The 17,622-nt window shown below is 51.6% G+C and overlaps 3 protein-coding genes across 4 annotated transcripts in view; 1 reads left to right on the top strand and 2 right to left on the bottom strand.

Moving 5' to 3' along the window:
* Positions 1 to 6,487, bottom strand: part of MXRA7 (matrix remodeling associated 7) — a 32,541-nt gene extending 26,054 nt beyond the window's left edge. The window contains exon 1 of the mRNA XM_026051393.1: positions 6,344 to 6,487. Within this exon, the coding sequence (XP_025907178.1) occupies positions 6,344 to 6,487 (144 nt within the window). The remainder of the gene's footprint in view (positions 1 to 6,343) is intronic.
* JMJD6 (jumonji domain containing 6, arginine demethylase and lysine hydroxylase) lies at positions 4,918 to 17,095 on the bottom strand. Of its 2 annotated transcripts, none has more exons than XM_026051430.1 (7): positions 16,876 to 17,095; positions 15,772 to 16,160; positions 11,885 to 12,171; positions 10,343 to 10,478; positions 10,098 to 10,236; positions 9,289 to 9,416; positions 4,918 to 7,700 (listed from the first exon to the last, which is right to left on the bottom strand). In XM_026051430.1, the coding sequence occupies exons 1-7, from the start codon at positions 17,002 to 17,004 to the stop codon at positions 7,670 to 7,672; spliced, it is 1,239 nt and encodes a 412-aa protein (XP_025907215.1). In that variant the 5' UTR covers positions 17,005 to 17,095; the 3' UTR covers positions 4,918 to 7,669. The 2 variants fall into 2 exon arrangements, 1 of the variants encoding a protein (XP_025907215.1); XR_003251250.1 differs by lacking the exon at positions 4,918 to 7,700 and adding an exon at positions 9,676 to 9,752 and having other exon boundaries at positions 9,356 to 9,416.
* A 151-nt stretch (positions 17,096 to 17,246) lies between these two features.
* METTL23 (methyltransferase like 23) overlaps positions 17,247 to 17,622 on the top strand; it is a 2,353-nt gene continuing 1,977 nt past the window's right edge. The window contains exon 1 of the mRNA XM_026051391.1: positions 17,247 to 17,306. Within this exon, the coding sequence (XP_025907176.1) occupies positions 17,247 to 17,306 (60 nt within the window). The remainder of the gene's footprint in view (positions 17,307 to 17,622) is intronic.

Here is a 17,622-nt window from a genome sequence, read left to right as displayed (position 1 = left end):
CGCACATGGATACCCCCCACCTGGGATGCACATGGATCTTCCTCCCCCCGGGATGCACATGGGTACCCCTCCCCTGGGATGCGCATGGATACTCCCCCCCCCGGGATGCATATGGGTACCCCTCCCCTGGGATGCACATGGGTACCCTCCCTGGATGCACGTGGATAACCCCTCCCGGGATGCACATGGCTACCCCTCCCGGGATGCACGTGTGGCTACCCCTCCCCAGGATGCACAGGGATACCCCATAGGACGCACACGAATCCCATCCCCCTGGCACGCTCAGGCCTTGGGGCAGCGCAGGGAGGCCCCACCTGTGGCAGTGCCCTTGGGTGGGATGCAGACGCGCAGCCCAGACAGGGCGCTCCACGATTAGGTGCCCACTGAGTTTTGCCCCATCCGAAGCACCCGCACTGCGCAACGTGCGCACGCGCCCCCCGGCCGCCTCCCCCGCGCAGCTCCGGGCGCCCCWGGGACACTGAGTGACTCCTTTGCACCCGGCTAGTGCTCAGGCCGTGCCGGCGCCGGTGCCACGCGCTGGAAGCCTCGTCCCGGTGCGGAGCGGTCCTGCYCCGAGCCCCAGCGCCTTCCTCCGCTGCCCCGGGAGCTGCGGTGACAGCGGTGGCACGTGTGTGACGTGCCACAAGGAGCCCGCTGCTTGGGGCGCCGCAGAGCCTGCTCCTGCACGGGGCACAGGGGTGCCAGGGTGGCAAGAGAAGCGCCCCTGCACTGCTGCTGGGGGGGTTGAAAAGGGACGGCCAAAGGCCATGAGGAGGGAGCACGGAGTTAAATGAGGGAGTCGTTGGGTCCGTGCGGAGCCCAGCACCGGTGGACTCCRTCCTTGCGCCACCGCTTTGCAGCGCGCCCTGCAATGAGCAGGTCGGAGCTGCTCCCGCTTCCCTTTCCAGGCATGGGCAGCGAACGGGGGATCTTCCCGCGGGCCAAAGGCCTTGGAGGCAGCTCCGTGCACAGAGCCTTCCATCGACCGACTTAAAACAAAGCGCAAAGCCAGGATTAAGTCCCCCGGGGCGGAGGAAGGAAGTGCAGCCATGATCCTCGCTGCCGTTTGTGGGTAATCCTATCAAGCAGCCGATCGTTAGCGTATGGATCATTGTATTCTTAGTAACAAGTGGCCACAGGGCTTAACTTCCCTTCTCCCATGTAATTCCGTGGTTCCCAGGCCCCTGTCATCGGAACTACTCCAGAGCTGAGCCCCAGGAAGGCAGAGACTCTGTAACAGAGGTTTCCTGCAAATGTTACTCTTTTTAGGAGGTATTTTTGGTCCCTTTTCTTCCTCTCCAGCCCCAAATCCATTCTTTCGTTCAGCAAAGCTACTGCCTTCCAAAAGTTTGACTCACTAGATGAAAGTAATGGAAAAGCACGATGCATGCAACGGCCAGGAATGCTCCTGGATATAAATAGGCCTGGAATAATGACATTGAGGCTGGAATTCTGCATCAAGCCATTTCTAGAAGCCGCTTGCAGSGAGTCCAAAGCCGTGTCCGCGGACTGCGCGGCCGGGATGGTCTCGCCTCACGGGCCAGGATGATCTTTGATTAGGAGCTGGCACAGGCTCCTCTGCGCTTGGGCRGTGCTTGGAGAGGTGACGGCTAATCGGATTTGTGTGAATTCCTTTCTGTTTTTAAACAACCTTGGAGTTCAGGCGAGCACCTGGAGCCGTGAAGCCTCCGTCCCACCTCCAGCGCATCCCTTGGCTCTGGCATCCCCTGCAGGGGCCGGGGGTGCCCTGGCGACCCAGCGTTTGCCACCTCCGGTGGCCSCAGCGCCAGCCCAGCCCCATTGCCAGGGCCAGGCGAGTTGTGTCAGGACTAGCAGCAATTCCCAGCCGTGTTGCATTAACCCGTCATTAACCGATGCAGAGACTGAGCACGTCACCATTCCACGTGCACCTTCCCAACTGCCATTTATCACCTCCACACGCCGTATGTGGCACCAACTCGCAAGGTTCTTCCGGCACAGGGCTCGYTGAAGGGAAACCGAATGGAGCTACGGCTGGAGACGGTCACTAGGAGCATCCGACTTTGGACCTCAATGATCCTCTTGGGATGCTGCAACCTCCCGCCCTCCTCRTTGTGAGAGCTGCAGGCACAGACATTTCTGGGAAACACCCGTAAAGAGCAGCACCCAGGAGCGTCAGGGACACTTGGGCAAGAACATGCGCATCTGGTCTGGATTAGTGACGTGGTGGCAGAATGAGCAACAAAGCTCTGCTCCCTACACCCAGGCCCGGTTCAGCAGCATAGGCAGAGCAACCTTAGGCCAGCGGATGCCGTGCGGTGCCTTCATGATCCCTCTGCGGCCCTCAGGTGGCAAACGGACGGATTGAGCTTGCCCGGGTGCAGCGGGGTGGCCGCGGGAAGGACAGATATCCACAGGGTTCCTCCCACCGGCTGCTCCCTGCAATGCRGGCTGCCTCGGAGCGCGCCCGGAGCAGGATCCGCAGCAGGACCAGCACCGCRGGCATCGCGGGAGGCTGCTGCTTCCCTGGCGTCCCTCGGGAGCTCCRCAGAGCAGCCCTGGGGCTGGGGGACGAGCAGGTGACCTCTCCTTGTCTATGTGCTGAGGCTGGATGCCGGAGGCTGCGGGGTACGGAGGCTGCTGGATGCGGAGGCTGCTGAGTGTGGAGGCTGCTGGATGCTGGAGGCTGCTGGATGCTGGAGGCTGCAGGGTGCAGAGGCTGCTGTGTGTGGAGGCTGCGGGATGTGGAGGCTGCTGGGTGCAGAGGCCATGGGGTACGGAGGCCGCTGAGTGCAGAGGCTGCGGGGTGCAGAGGCCACGGGTGCGGAGGCTGCTGAGTGCGGAGGCTGCTGGATGCTGGAGGCTGCGGAGGCCGCTGGAGGCTGCGGGGTGCGGAGGCTGTGGGGTGTGGAGGCTGCAGAGTGCAGAGGCTGTGGGGTGCGGAAGCTGCTGGATGCTGGAGGCTGCGGAGGCCGCTGGATGCTGTGGGGTGCGGAGGCTGCTGGATGCCGGAGGCTGCGGAGGCCGCTGGGCGCGTGCGACGCCCGGGACGGAGCTGCCCTCTCTTGGCAGCGGCGCCGCGCTGCAGCGGCCACCGCGGCGCCGGGCCCGGGCCCTGGAGTGCGGTTGGAGCGAGCGGCAGCGCCCGTGGCTCCCGAGCGCCCTGCGGTCTGCCCCGCTTCACGGGCTGTCACCTGCGCTGCGGCCACCGCCGCACACGGCTCCCCTGTCCCGCACACGGCTCCCCTCTCCCGCACACGGCTCCCCTCTCCCGCACATGGCTCCCCTCTCCCGCGGCCGTCGCGCCGCGGAGCCCACAGAGCTCTCTGCAGTCGCAAAGAAAAGACCCGGTTTAGCAGGTCACCCTTTTCCCCTTCCCCAGACCGGCCCAGGAAACCAAACACGGCAGCACGGGACGGAAGGCAGCGTCCTGACCTCCATGCMTGACTCTACGGACACGGCCTGTAGTTGGGACCTGCCACTTCCCAAACTGGAAAGGAAACTATTTGTTTTAAACGCAGTTCCAGGCAGCTCTGCATCCTCCGATTACTCCTCCTGAAGCAGGAGCCGTGCACGCGGGTGCAGGGATCTTTACACGCCTTGAAAAGGCGAGATGCCACAAGCACCTTAAGCCCAAATCAGTCTCCAAAACCATCGGTTGCTTTGGATCAGAGCAGGAATGCAGTGTTGTTCTCTTTGCAATCTGCTTTCTAAAGGKCAAGAAAGCAGCAGCAAGTTTCTTTTTATATATATACACATTAAACTAGAGGAATGGAGCAGAAACAGCAAAGATGCTGCAAAGGCCCCCGCAGCTCCGCGCCCCCTCTCACGCAATGTCACATAAACCAAATATTTGTGGACATTTAAAATCTGCAGCAAGCAGCAGCCCAAGCGCTGGACGAGACCCCTCCTCTCTGCTCCCCACTAGTGATCATGGCCTGAGCCGGCTGCCCCCCAGCTGCAAGGGGCTGCTGTGTCCCTGTCACCTGGAACACGGGTCAATAAATCGGGAGAAGTCACATCTAGATGGCAAGGCCACCCTCGTCACCAAAGTGACCACCAGTTCCTGCAAATTAGGGAAAATTATGGGATCATCTTAAAGCTGTAACTACATAAAATCATCTCCCGGGAACAGGATGCAGGAGACTCTTAACAGAAACACTTCTGCAACGGCTCTGGGTTGCTTTTGGCCACCACCGTCCCAATTTTGTGGCATCGGGCTGGCTGATGCTCCAGGAGTTCCTCTGAAAGCCGCTGCCGCCTGCGCTCGACTCCGTCCCCGAAGCTCCCGGATACGCAGGAACAGCGGACCAAAGCTCGGCTCTGCCCGGAGGCCAGGTTTTACACTCATGGTATGGACTAAAAAAAAAGAAAAAAAGGAAAAAAAAGACTAACAAGAATAATGCAAAATAATTGATTTTATTTAAAATAAAAAGCAAAACCACAATCATCCAAACAAGACAATTAATAGGATCCCAGCTCTGCTGGACGGGGTGCTAAAAAGCATCTAATGGCAGTGGCCGGGCTAGGGCTGAGAGTGCGACTGTCCCAGCGCGTCCCTCCCGCTCCGCTCCGCGGGAAGGACAAAAGCCGCCTTTGGGAGCAGCCCGCGGGCGCCCGGGACTCAACCGGCAGCGCTGCCTCCTGCCCCGGGGACTCGGCAGGAMAAGGTCGAGGTGCATTACGGAGGCTGCTGCCTGTAGCTGAGCGTTTGGAGAGGCCGAGCGCCGTCGAGGAGACAACCCGGACGGGGCGAAGCGCGAGCGGCGGCCRAGGAGCCTCGCGGAGCCTCCAGCCTCCTCCATCCGAGCGCTCCSGGGCTCTGCAGGGGACAGGGGCAGATCCAAGGCCCTGCAGGGTGGGGAGGGCCAGCACTGAGCCCTGTCCCCAGCACAGAGCCGGGCACWGCGCTGGTTTATGTTTAAATCCCTACACAGGCCTGGTTTGGAACAAGGGGCTCCACAGGACTAGTTCCCCCCTCCTTCCTATAAGGCCAGGGAGGCTCAGTCCCTTATCAGGGATAACTCGCCTGGCCCACGTGAGGAAAAATCCTCATCGGGGAGGACGTCCTCTTTGGAACAGGCCACAAAACGCCAACAGTTAAGCTCTGGTGAAACCAAAGAGTCTCCCTCAGACACAGTTTGTGCCCTACGTGCCGCTTTGAAGGGGGCTGCTATGGAACCAAGAGCCTCCCTAACGCGCTCCGGTGGGAAAAGCTACTGCCAGCTCAGGAGGTCGGAGCCGGCCTCCCGTTTCTGGAGCACTTGCTGCAGGAGGAGCACCTCAGAGCAGCTTACACAGTAATTACATTTCAGCCTCACAACACCCCTGTGAGGTAGGTATTTTTCCATCTAATAAAACAGACAAGCTCACCAGGGCGGCCGAGGCAACAGCCTGCGAGCAGCAGACCCGGAGATCCCGGAGTCCCAATTCCTGGACTTGGGAATACCTTATTTCGGACGAGAAAGTGCCTCGTGGACGAGTCGTACAGCGTTGCTGCGACGCCGGCGCCTGCCGTTCCGCTCAGACCCGCCGCCTCGCAGCGAGCGACGTCAGCCGAACACGGGCTTCCGTTTGAAAGGGTTTATTTCACGCTACCCAAGAGTTCACAGGCACAGAGGGGTATTCTGCAGTGCGGATCAGCCGCTTGTGCTTCGGATGGAGCAGGCCCGGCTTTCCCGGCGCCGCCGTGAGCCTGGCGAGCGCGGCGGAGATCCGCAGAGGGCAAAGCTGCAGCCGTGCATGCCCAAAGCAACGGGAAGCCACAGCAGAAGCCACCTTACCTTAGCCAGCACCCAAGAAGAGGCCGCCTTGCTCACACCGCAGCAGTGTTCACAACAGAGCTCCCCTCGCCACGAGGGCTGCAGCAGCCCCTGAGCCTTTCCCAATCCAACCCTATTCTCTCCCAAGAAGCAGCAGTTGCAGCTCGCTCTGCCCGATGAGGACTATGTGCTTTGTACAGGCTCCTGGGCTGTTGAGCTGGGCAATGAGAAGGCAACCTTGGCCAGAAGGCTGGGAGGTTTCCTTCAGGCAGAAGGCTCATTCACACCTGGCTATCCCCAAGACACTCAGGGGTCTGGACGACTGAGAGGACCAATAAACCTTCCCTCCTTCCAGCTTTTCCACCATTACGTTGGTTTTACGTGAAGTGATCAGCACAGAATACTCAGAAACAAATCGTGACAAATATAAATAGGGCTCCTTTGTAAAACAGCCTGTGGCCTGGTCTCCAAAAAGGGAGAGGGTGTTTAAATAGGAAGAAAAACAAGGTTAAAAAAGCTAAAATGGAAAAACCCAAACGAGCAACATTCTGGGTTCTACCCAATCGAATACGTGTAAGAAAGTCACACTTAAGGCTGCCCACCTGCTGCTTGGTACGCAAGGACCTGGGCATTCCTGTGTGGTTAGCAGAACGACACACGTCCTCCACCACGCTTCCTCTTCCGACCAGCAGCACTGAGGTGACACCTCGTGTCCTCTCCTCGGGCAGGAGCTCCCGGGGCAGCATCCCGACCCAGCCGCTCCCGGCTCTGCTCTTCACATCAGAGGATAAGGAACCATTTCCTTGTGGTGCAGCTTCAGCAGGACCCCGACAGCTGACACTACCACAGCCCCTGCTTAAAAAAAATCCTGCACGTCCCTTAGGGACAAGGGCTTCACCTGGCACAAATTCATCTAYATAGACTTAAGAATCACTTTTTTCTTTCTTTTTAAAACGATCAGACRTGTCCCCCTCCCAGACCTTTCAAATTGGCACCACTAATTCTGCAAATTACCCAAGCCACAACCTCAAAGAACCATTTGTGTGTGAGCTGCACCGGCCTGAAGACGCCCATGGCACTGTAACTGCTTGGTATTTAAAGCCCAGCAATGGCTGTTACTATAAGAATCGACCTGCCAGTTATTGCCTAGTGGTGAACGGGACCCCAGCACCCTAGTGGCAACTGCAGACTTCTTTGCTGTGCAAGAAGCTCCAAGATTCTCCTGTTCCCCCGGCTTTCTGTGGCAAGGTGCTAGTGCGTCTTTGTTACTACTCACYGACACAGAGCAAAAGTAAAAGGACTGTTGCTGGTTAAGGTGTTGCACCTTATCAACCTGGTTTAGTGCATGCACGTAGATTAAGACCACGAGAGACGCTTCGGGTAGGCGCTCACGTCCACTGAAGCTACTTCAGTGTTTGAAGCATTCCTACCACCTCCCCATCCTGAAATTCCAGTACAAGATCCCTCGGACGCTCGGCCAGGCCAGGAGGGCTGGTGTTCCTTTCCTCAAGTGTACAGGACAACATGTAAACATATGACAGTGTCAAAGCAAGGCAGGTTTCTACATCTACCCGCTGTTTTTTTTTTAAAAAGAGTTCTTTAAAAACGGACCGTTGTCTTCCTTGCCAGTCACGTGAGCCAGTAAATACTTGGCATGTCCTTACCCAGGGCTGGGTACTTAGTGCACTCACTCGGGGCGCGGAGGGGACAAAGCATTGCACAGTCACGTCGAACCGGGCCGTTCCCCCTTAGGTTAGAGAGGAGCCAACCTTCCACAGTACGGAACGAAGACAGATGTTTGGATCAAAGTGACAGAAACTCAAGGACCATGAGAAGGAGGAGCAGAAGGGGGTAGAACAGAGCTGGCTGGCTGCTAACGGAGCTCCGAGCGGCAGCTGCCTCTAGACGGGTGTTCTGATCTCTCAGGGCTAAGTGCGGCCTCCACAAGAGTCCCTAATCCTGTCAAAAAAAGTACAACTGCCTGTCAACAACTGCAGCATTACCCCKCAGACCAGGACACAGGATCACAGCATGCAGGCTCATCTTATTTTTTTGTTTCCTCCTATAGAATTGCACAAGTTATGACTTCATATTTGGAGCTGTTTCTATTAACTAATCCCTCATATAGCTGGAGCAGAAATCCCACCCATCTTCAAGACATAAGGGAAGAACAACCAACAAAAATCGTGGTAAAAAATGGTGAAATCTGAAAAGGAAAGGTTCTAGATGCCAGTATTTAAAGCATACTGTGCTCATTTCAATGTCTGAAGTACAAAGACCTTAAAATACTTATGCCCTTTAAGACACAACTGTATGTGTGATCTGCAATTCTAGATGTACTGAAACAAAAACTGGGGTCTGCATGAATCTTCATTAGCTCCTGCTGCTCCTTCCCTGCCTGGAGTTGCAACTGGCTGCTGAAAAATGAGTTGATAACATTGCAGTAAGTTGCTAAAACCTCTACACAAAATAAGCAGTCAATGCAGTTCCCATCAACTGTCTAAGGGTGCTCTGTACTTGTAATTTGACTGTATTTCGTTATGAGCGACTCCAGAGAGCAAGAGAACACTACCTATCAGCAACATAAATGGCCAAAAGAGAGGCAAACAGGGCTTTAGACAGCACCCACACCAGGATGTCAGGCCTGCTGTTGGCAGCCTGCGCTTTCTCAGCTCTACACTAGCTCACCACAATATTTGTGGACATTTCAAATCTGAAGCAACCAGTAGACCAAGAGCTAGCCAACACCCTACGGAAGACAGGCAGCTCATACAGCAGCTTCAGTTAGCCATGCTGAGAGGAACACACTCGAGAACGTGAGCAAGCCTCTTCTATATGAGAGAAATGCTTAAGTTTAGCCAAGAACTGCTAAGTTTCTCCCACAGATAATACTGGCAAACACCTAGTTTTTAACCTGGCCAGTTCAGAGAATATCTTTCCTCAAGAATTTTATTCCAAACAATACCTCATTTCAGTTCTTCAGGCCCAGATGGCAAAAAAGATCTCTTTTATTTTCAACTACCTGCTGGGGACTTGGATAAATTTTGTTAACACATAAGGCAGCAGGCCAAATTGAAATAATCCAGGCAACAAGAACATAAGAGAAACTGTATTGCTATTTGAAGGTTTTCTCTTTGGACAACCAATGTCCAAAGACAAATCTCGCCTGATCATTCCTCATGTTTAGCTGTTTACTGTTCTCTTGTGCTCTGAAGAGCACAGCCAAAACCTTCCATCTCTCCCATTAAAAAAAAAAAAAAAAAAAAAAGAATATTCTCTATTGAAAGAGACAATTAAGAAAAGTAATAAAACTGTTTATTAAATAATGTAAAAGCTCATTTAAAAAAAATACCAAAATCTTAAAGTTTTCTGWTTGGAGCAATTAAAACAATTCCTGGAGGGAGGGCATCACCAATAGCTTCACATTCTGGAAGAGACTCTTGCTCTCCAGCTCTCTATCCTGACGAATCACCCTAGCTCACTTCTCCCAGCTCTGCCTCGGATTGTCTTTTGTTCGTTAAAATTAATAGAGTTGCCATCAGGTCACCTGGAGGAGCTGCGCTCTTTGCTCACACAGTCATCTTGGGACGTTGTGTCACCGTTCCCCACCATGCTACACGTCCGCCTCTTCTTCCTCCGATGCATCATTCCCTCTGTCTCCGAGCCAGAGTCACACTGAAGTGTGCAGAGAAAAATACATAAAAATAAAGCAGAATTCAGTGAAATTARAGAAGGCTAGTAAACTGTGTTTGTGCTCCAAAAATCACTGTAAGAGCTACCACAGTAGTGCTAAGTAACCAAAAGTTCAAAGAACACCTGCTATTTTAGATTTAGCTCTATGAAATCAATTTAAAATTAAGGGATTTAAAGCCTGGAGAGAGAGATATTCAATTTTCAGTGACCACAGCAAATTCTGGACAACTGGTGCACTCACTTGGCCTCCTTCAGGGACCTCACTTTATGGATGCAGACTCAGTAGCTTGGGGCATTACGGGTATCTCAGCAGGTCACCTAGAGAAGTCCAGTGTCACAACTGACATCCTGGCTCCCCGCCGTTTGCAAAACAGCAGTTCTGCAGCCAGTTCAGATAGGACAGCTTAGCTAAATCAGCRATTGATTTACATGTTATGTATACATAGATCAAACAAGCCAAATTTATTTAGTGATACAAAGATAGCCTTTAGCAAACAGAACCTGCTGAGAACAGAACCCGCCACCATGCACTCCCTTTATTTGCTTTTTGCTCATTTCTTCTATAATAGGCGACTATTGGGACCATTATTAGAGTCGGCCTCCACGTGAGCAAAAATAAAACAATAAAATTGCAGAATACAGATCAGGTGGTAAAAATCTTACCTCTGAATCAGAGTCTGAGGAGCTAGAACTTGAAGAACTGGAAGAATCACTAGAACTATCAGAAGCAATACCAGTAGATTCCTGTAAATCAACTGAATCGGCCAACGCTGCTAGGTCAGGATGTTCCTGCTTTAAGATCCTAAATAAAATTGAAAGTACGGATTAGCCTTCAAGCAGCAATGGGGCATGAAGAACTACAACCATGTTTATGAAGAACATGGGGAGGAAGTTACTAAGTCACTCACCGGTACCATTTCCGTGATAATTTGGGCCTCCCTCTTACCGTCTTGTGCCACACCACGGGGAAGTTGGTACAGCTGGCAAAGTTTTGTGTGATGGCAATGGTTGTGTCGAGATTGAGGACCACGTGCCACCAGCCACCTATAAATACAACACCAGCGACCAGAAATTATGTTTAAGAACAACCACAAATACTTCTCCCCCTATTACAACGCCACTCTCTTTAGCTTTCCAATGTGTTATAGCTGAACTATAATGTTACTGTACTCTCACAAACTGGAACATAGCCCAGTTTGCCCAAAGCAGAGGTGGAAACTGGACCTCATCTCCCAAATACAGATGAGTTTGTTGCTAMATCTTCCTTCTTCAGTCACATTATGGAATTCATTGTTAAAGAGGGCTGCTCAGTGCTTCGACCAGATTCTCCAGCTCACACAGTGCACCACAGATCTGACTYGACAGCAGCACGTTGGCTACTGACAGTTTATTTAATAGCAAGTGCCACTGGAACACAGTCTGCACAGAGATCCTCTGTTAAGCTGGACAGCACTTTCCATGCTGATTTAGTAAGGTTTTTATGGTTAGAGACTTAGCTTTCAATTAAAAGCAGATGCCAACTGTTCCCCTACACAGGATTGAGGAGCTAGAGAAAGAGAGTTATGTCACGTTCTTCCAATCTACTCTTAACCCCAAAGAAAAGACTAAAACAGTTTAATGGAAGCAGACAGCTACACAATCCTAACAGAAGGTACACTGAAGAGTTGCTAGTAAGTGCCAAGACAATCACAAGGCGCTTTTCAAACATGAAGTCATCTGTATTTGGGAGACGAGCAAAGTGGACAGCAGCGATACACCGTGTTGCACAAAAACGACGCCAGATTTAGAGGACAGAATGCAGGCACTGAGCTCACCCACTCTATCCACTAGCCACACACAGTAATAACAGGCACACAGCATCTGGTAAGGATGCTATTCTCTTAGGTTTCTGATTTCAACTGCAAGATTAGGTCTAGTCTCAGAGAAGCGGGTGGAAAGTATCAGTGCCCTTAAGTAGCTCTTTCCACACCCTTGAGAAAACCGCCCCCCCACCACCAAAAAAATCATAGGCAGACAGGTTACCAAGTATAAAATCCACTGATGAATTTGCTATGCTGCATGTAACCTCAAAAGCTTGTGCAAGAGCTACTAGAATTCATACACTTTTGTTCGTTTATGCCTTAGTGTTCTCCTACAATCATCATCTCGTTTATGGTCACATTTTGGGACACAGTTTACTGTAGCTCAAGTTTTACATTGGCACAGTCCTATGTTACTGGTCTTTTATGTTCCAGGGGGATCAGAAAATAACTGAAAAAATCTCAAAGAGGGCCCCAGAATTCGTAGCCCTTTTTGACCAGCTTGAAGGAGAGCTGTTTAAAGGCTCATCTTTTTTTTCCTCTAAGATGAGCCATGTGAGCAAGCTGCACTCTTGCCTTCAGCTCTGCTACACTTGTGTGAAAATATGGTTCTTTCTTGCATATTCCCTTCCTGGAGAGGGCTGTACATACCTGGCACAAAGACTGTCTCGCCTGGTTTCTGTAAGATCTCCAGGGGTTTGAATTCAGGGGGCCAGGTGGAGAGCTGTGTCCTGGGATATATGACATTGAACCAGGTGATGGCTTCATCCTGCTGGTTCCCTCCCTCTTCTCGGGTCACTTTGATCAGCTCTCTGGGAGTGCTGGTGGGGAAGAGGCACCAACGCTTATGTCCCTGGACTAAGGCATTCCAAGCACTAGTTCCCAAGGGATCAATGTGGATTCCTGTTCCAGAGCGAGGTGGGCCCATCACAAACCATCTGCAAATGAAGGAAAAATATATATATATATTGCAAACAAGCAGTCACCGTTGTTAATCATTTTCTTTCTTTCACAGCTGTTAATTTGAAACAGCTAGAAACCAAGGGAAATAATTTAGCTAGAATATCTTCATTTGCGTTCTCAAAAGAGAGTCAGCAGCAATATTGTATCAAAATAGACTGTTATATTAATAATACAACAAACGATACAACTGTTTTAAGCTAAAAATCAACAAGAATGGTGACAGGAGTCACTCTGAGCCAGGAAACTGAAGATGACTTTTGGAATAAAGTACAGCTATGAAATATAAGTAGTCCTCCAATAAAATATATACGATTTCAAGATTTAGTAGAAATCTTCATGAAGGCCATTAAGTCCTAACTGCAATAGGAGTCTTACAAGGTGGGAGGYTCTTCTTTATCCTATATTTTTCTAAGATCTGTGGTTCATAAGTGGAACAAAAACTGCAGAACACTGTGGAACAAAAGGCGACACAAATAAGAAGTAGAAYAAAACTATGCAAGTCCCGCCGCCCTCTGTGCCTTCTGTTCATTTACAGCAGCTTTTCACTGCAACTGTTATCGAGTTGGGGTTTATATTCCAGCGGGCAGCCAGGATTTGCTCTTTATATCTTCATTACCAACTTATGAAGGTTATTTTTCCCTATACAGAACTTAACCTGCTTTAAGTATTTAAAAGTAACAGCTCCTCTGACTGCTCATTCTCTTTGAAACAGAAGAATAAGATCTCCTTTCTTGATAAAAGGCGATAACTGAGGTGATGTTTTACCATCTGTTAAGAGAGGAAAAAAGGGAAATAATTCTTAAGTGGGCAGCAAAGAAGATAGAAACTAAAGCCCACAAATTTGCAGCTTCTTCCAAAAAGATCCTTCCACTGTGGGGCAGATAGTCAGGTAAAACTCAGCAGCAGGAGCTCAAAGACTCACAAAATACTGAAAATCACCTCTCGCCTCCATTTCCCTCCTCCCATACAGGGGTAAGTAGAGTAATTTGCAGGTATAATTTACTAGCACTGATTACAAGACTGTAAGCTTGGCTTTCAAGTTGCGCTCTTCCTACTTCACAAAAGTCATAAAATTGTGAGCAAGCAGGTGCTTATCTGCTCTACTGTCAGCTCAATCCTTGGTCCATATCAGCCTTGGAGAACATTAAGGAACAGCAAAATGGAAGTTTTTATTAATAAAATTATAGGAAACTGACCACGCGCCAAGTCTGTCTCAGGAAGGAAGAGATACATTGCTCAAAACTTCTTTTCTGACTACAACCTCAATCTACGCACACAGGCATTTAGTGATACTAAAATTTGCCGCTATCTTTCCTTAAGCATTTATAATGAACTGTAGGCAACGCACACCACGTCTTCAGATTTACTGTTAGAAACCTGTCATGATAAAAAACAAGCAAAAACAAACAAAAATCCCCCCACACAACTAGGTCATTTCAATATATGACAACAACCCCTAGRAGATGTTATTTTTAAATGGAAGATGCTTTAAGGACCTTAAATTCCAAGTTTTTTATCTATACACCACCAAATCTCTCAATCTGCCTTGTGTCTGTCCTGATCACAAAGCTAGAGAGCACCAATTTTTCTTACGTTTCCAGTTATGCTGTTAACTGCCAGTATTCATCTGTTTCTGTACCTTGATCAAGCCCATAACCCAAAGAGGCATCAATGTTCTCTCCTGCACCACTCCTCTCTCAGAAACAGGGACAACCTCAAACAAAGCAATCGGATCCTGGCTGCATCAGGAGGAYGTTGCCRGCAGGTCAAGGGAGGGGATCCTGCCCCTTTGCTCTGGCGAGGCCAAACCTGGAGCATTGGGTGCARTTCTGGGCTCTCCAGTATAAGAGGAACGTGGAGCTTCTAGAGAGGGTCCAGTGGAGGGCAACCAAGATGATTAAGGGAATGGAACATCTCTCATATGAGGAGCTAAACTGAGTGAGTTGGGCCTGTTTTCTCTGGAGAAAAGAAGGCTGAGAAGGGATCTCATTAATATGGATAAGTTCATGAAGGGAGAATGTAGGGAGAAAGGGGACAAGCTCTTCTTAGTGGTGGCCAGYGACAGGACAAGGGGAAATGGGTTCAAACTGCAACACAGGCAGTTCCATCTCCAGGTGAGGAGGAAATTCTTCACTGTGAGGGTGACAGAGCCCTGGCACAGGCTGCCCAGGSAGGTTGTGGAGTCTCCTKCTCTGGAGGTCTTCAAAATTCGCCTGGATGCCGCCCTGTGCCACATGCTCTGGGTGTGCCTGCTGGAGCAGGAAGGTTGGACTGGATGATCTCTAGAGGTCCCTTCCAACCTTAACCAATCCGTGATTCTGTGAAAACCACCTTTTCAAATAAGTAAGAATTCTGTGGATACCAGGATCACAAGCAAGAAGCTTAGAATGTACATGTGGATGGGGAGGTAAATATATATATATATATATAGATAGATAGATAGACATGTTCCTAACTATGAAAACTAGAGAGTCTGGAACTTTGATAAGTGAATATCCACTTTCCAGATATGACCAGTTTCTAACAGACTGCACCTTGTACACTTTAGTGTCTGCCCACAGCACTTTTTTTAAGAGGTGAATGATGAAAATGTTCCTCTTACAGTCCTGTTACAGCATTGTTAAAATACCAGTTTCAGTGTTTTTGAGAAAGTTTCCACAGTTTATTCCCAAAACTTATAGCTGGACTAGAGACACATGACGTGACAGATTGCAGGAAGGAAGCAAAACAGAATATCATGTTTATAACTCATTCTATTTGATTAGAACGGAACATTGCCAGGGCAACAAAAAACCACCCAGCCCCGTGTCATTCAAAGGGCAAGCTATTCTCTGTCAATTATAACACTCTATGGAAAGACTTTAATTACTTGGGAAAGTTAGTGCTCATACTGTTATGGAGAATAATATTAACATAGATAAATATCATTTTTGTATCCAGCAGGCTGAATACCAGGTAATTACATTTGACTCCAGGAAGCAAGTGTCATTTCAACACTGTTTTCAACTAGAGRTTTCCTGGTTTCAGCTAGATACTGAAAAGGGATGGAAAAGATTATGTAAATGCAAAATAAATACTGTTCTCTGTCAACACCATCTGCAGGGGAGCTAGCAACTCATCTCCACACTTCATATATAATTTTAAGATCTTTACCTTAAAAGGACTGACTCATAATTTAACAAAATCCCACGCTGTACATAACTCATAGGGGCAAAACTCACAAGTTCAGCTTGAGGTACTCAGCAATTTGAAAATCACAAGGCACTTCACACTCATCAAGAAATTAATCTGCACAATTTTCAGTAATGACTCAATTCTTTTAAGCTAAGTAGTGTGACAAATTGACCTTAAAAAAAAAAGACATAGGGAACTTATAATTTTTTTGTGTCACAGTTTTGGGTTCTGCTACCAAAGGTGCTACATCGCTCTCCCTCTAGGTAACTGATGCAGGCTCATCTCAAAATAACAGATGTAAAGCTATTGTTCTGCTTTGTATAAATCAATTATGTCTATCTAGAAATGACCAATAAGATGRAAAAAAAGGCTAGTTTTATCTTGCTCTGGTTATACTTCACCTGTAAGGCGGCCTTCGCTTTTCTCCTGCATACTGGAAAAGATCATCAGTGAAGAATTTGGGCACTTTGTAGTCCTCCAGGAGTTTCCTACGCTTGGGATGCTCTCCGTAACTGCTGTCAAAGATGTAGAGCGGGCTGTCATCACGTGTGGTCTCCATGTACTCTATGTAATATTTCATCTTCATCTTCACAGAGTAACCATCATTGTCCTCACCACATTTGAACTTCTGGTTCCTATACTTGCGTTTGAGACGTTCCAGAGTCCACTTCTCCTGAGCAGACCAGCCCACCTGAGCATTCAGCAAGACTACAGGCTTGTAAGGTTTCTCATAACGCTCAACAAACTCTTCCACTGTTAACTGGAGTGCATCGGCCCTTTCCACATTATCCTGCGGAGGCAAGAGAAAAAAACCACAGAACTGTTAGGAGTGATAAACATCCCAGGAGCGCACTAAATAAGCCCCTCTCGCTCATACTTTGTGCCAAGGAGGGTATATTAGGCTGCCCGTGGGTTATTTTAGGCTTGCCCAGGAGCGCGGTGCTGTTTCTCCTGCTCTTCACACCCACCGGCGAGGCRGGCGGCTGCAGTTGTTGGCGCTGCTCCTGCGGGGCATTACCAGGCACCTCTGCCCTTTCGGCAGACACCTTCCCTCTCTCTGCTGGTCTCCTCCTCTGCCAGGAGCGCTGGCTGCTCCCCCGGCGTGGGCTCCCAAGCTGGGGGCCCGGGGGCTGCTCGGGAGTTACACCAGGCTCCCAAAAGCAGCTCTGGGACAAAATCCACCCCAAGACCAGGGTGCTGGTCAGCATCAGCCCCCGCTGGCTCCACATGCCCCCTCACAGGGCCTCCCTGCCCTCCCCAGCTCCCCATTCCGCACAGCCCCCAGCTCCTGCTCCCCTCACCCCTGTGCCCCCCCGCATTCCCCAAGGCTCTCCCACAAGACACCCCGCTCCCCAGTTTCCCTCACGATACCCCGCTGAGCCTCCCCAACCCTTCCTGCTCCCGCATCGCTCCCCTCAGCCCCCATCGCCCCTGCCCACGGGGCCCCTTTCCCCCCGCCAGCCCCTCCGCTCCCCCGGGCGCTCCCCGCACGCCAGGCCACGCACCTTGCAGGCGCCGGGGCTCAGCGGGAAGGTCTCGCAGTAGTTGTGGCGAGTCCAGTCCAGCGAGTCCTTCAGCTCGGGCCGGGCGCTGCGCTTCGCCTCGCGGATCCGCTTCTTGCTCTTGTGGTTCATGGCGGCGGCGCCGGGGGCCGCCCGCAGTGCGCTCGCCGCCCGGTGCCGGTCCCGGTCCTGGTCCCGGTGCCGGTCCTGGTGCCGGTGCCGGCCCCGCCGCACGCGCCCCGGCCCGGCCCAGCTCAGCGCGGCCGCGGCACCTTCCAGAAATTTCACCCCCCTTGCCGCCGCTGTCGCCGCCGCCCCGCCCCCGCCGCGCTCCCATTGGCTGCCGCCTCGCCCTCTTCCGCCACGCTTGCTCGATGATTGGCCCGCGCGCCGCAGCGGCTCAGGCGCGCCGCCATGCTGGGAAGGGCGGCTGCGTGAGGGCGGAAGCGTGAGGCGGGAGGGCGGCGCCGAGTGCCCTTGGCCGGGCGGGCGGTACCGCCGTCCGCCCGCGGGCACCACTCGCAGCCGCCGCCGCCGCGCGCCCGGGCTCGGTTTCAGCCCTCCGGGAACGCTGCGAACCGAGCGGTCCCGCCACGACCCCCCGGCCCGCTCCGGGCCGGCGCCGCACAGCGCCCACAGCGGGAGCGGGCGCCGCGCCGTGACGCCACGCCGGTAGAAGACGGCGATTGGTCGGCGCCGCATGGCGCGGGACGTGGCCGCCTGCTATTGGCCCGCGCGGCGGCGGGCGCC

The sequence above is a fragment of the Nothoprocta perdicaria genome, unplaced genomic scaffold (assembly GCF_003342845.1).
Source record: "Nothoprocta perdicaria isolate Ctin4 unplaced genomic scaffold, notPer1 scaffold_75, whole genome shotgun sequence".
Classification (NCBI taxonomy): domain Eukaryota; kingdom Metazoa; phylum Chordata; class Aves; order Tinamiformes; family Tinamidae; genus Nothoprocta; species Nothoprocta perdicaria.
The sequence above is the reverse complement of the archived record's forward strand: the minus strand, read 5'-3'. Positions and strand labels throughout refer to the sequence as shown.

Coding starts and splice junctions, on each gene's coding strand:
- JMJD6 (XM_026051430.1), bottom strand. CDS start 17,004: ATGAACCACAAGAGCAAGAAGCGGATCCGCGAGGCGAAGCGCAGCGCC. Junction 16,161..16,875: donor TGAGCCCCGGCGCCTGCAAG/GTGCGTGGCCTG, acceptor TTGCCTCCGCAG/GATAATGTGGAAAGGGCCGA. Junction 9,417..10,097: donor CCTCAGACTCTGATTCAGAG/GTAAGATTTTTA, acceptor TGCACACTTCAG/TGTGACTCTGGCTCGGAGAC.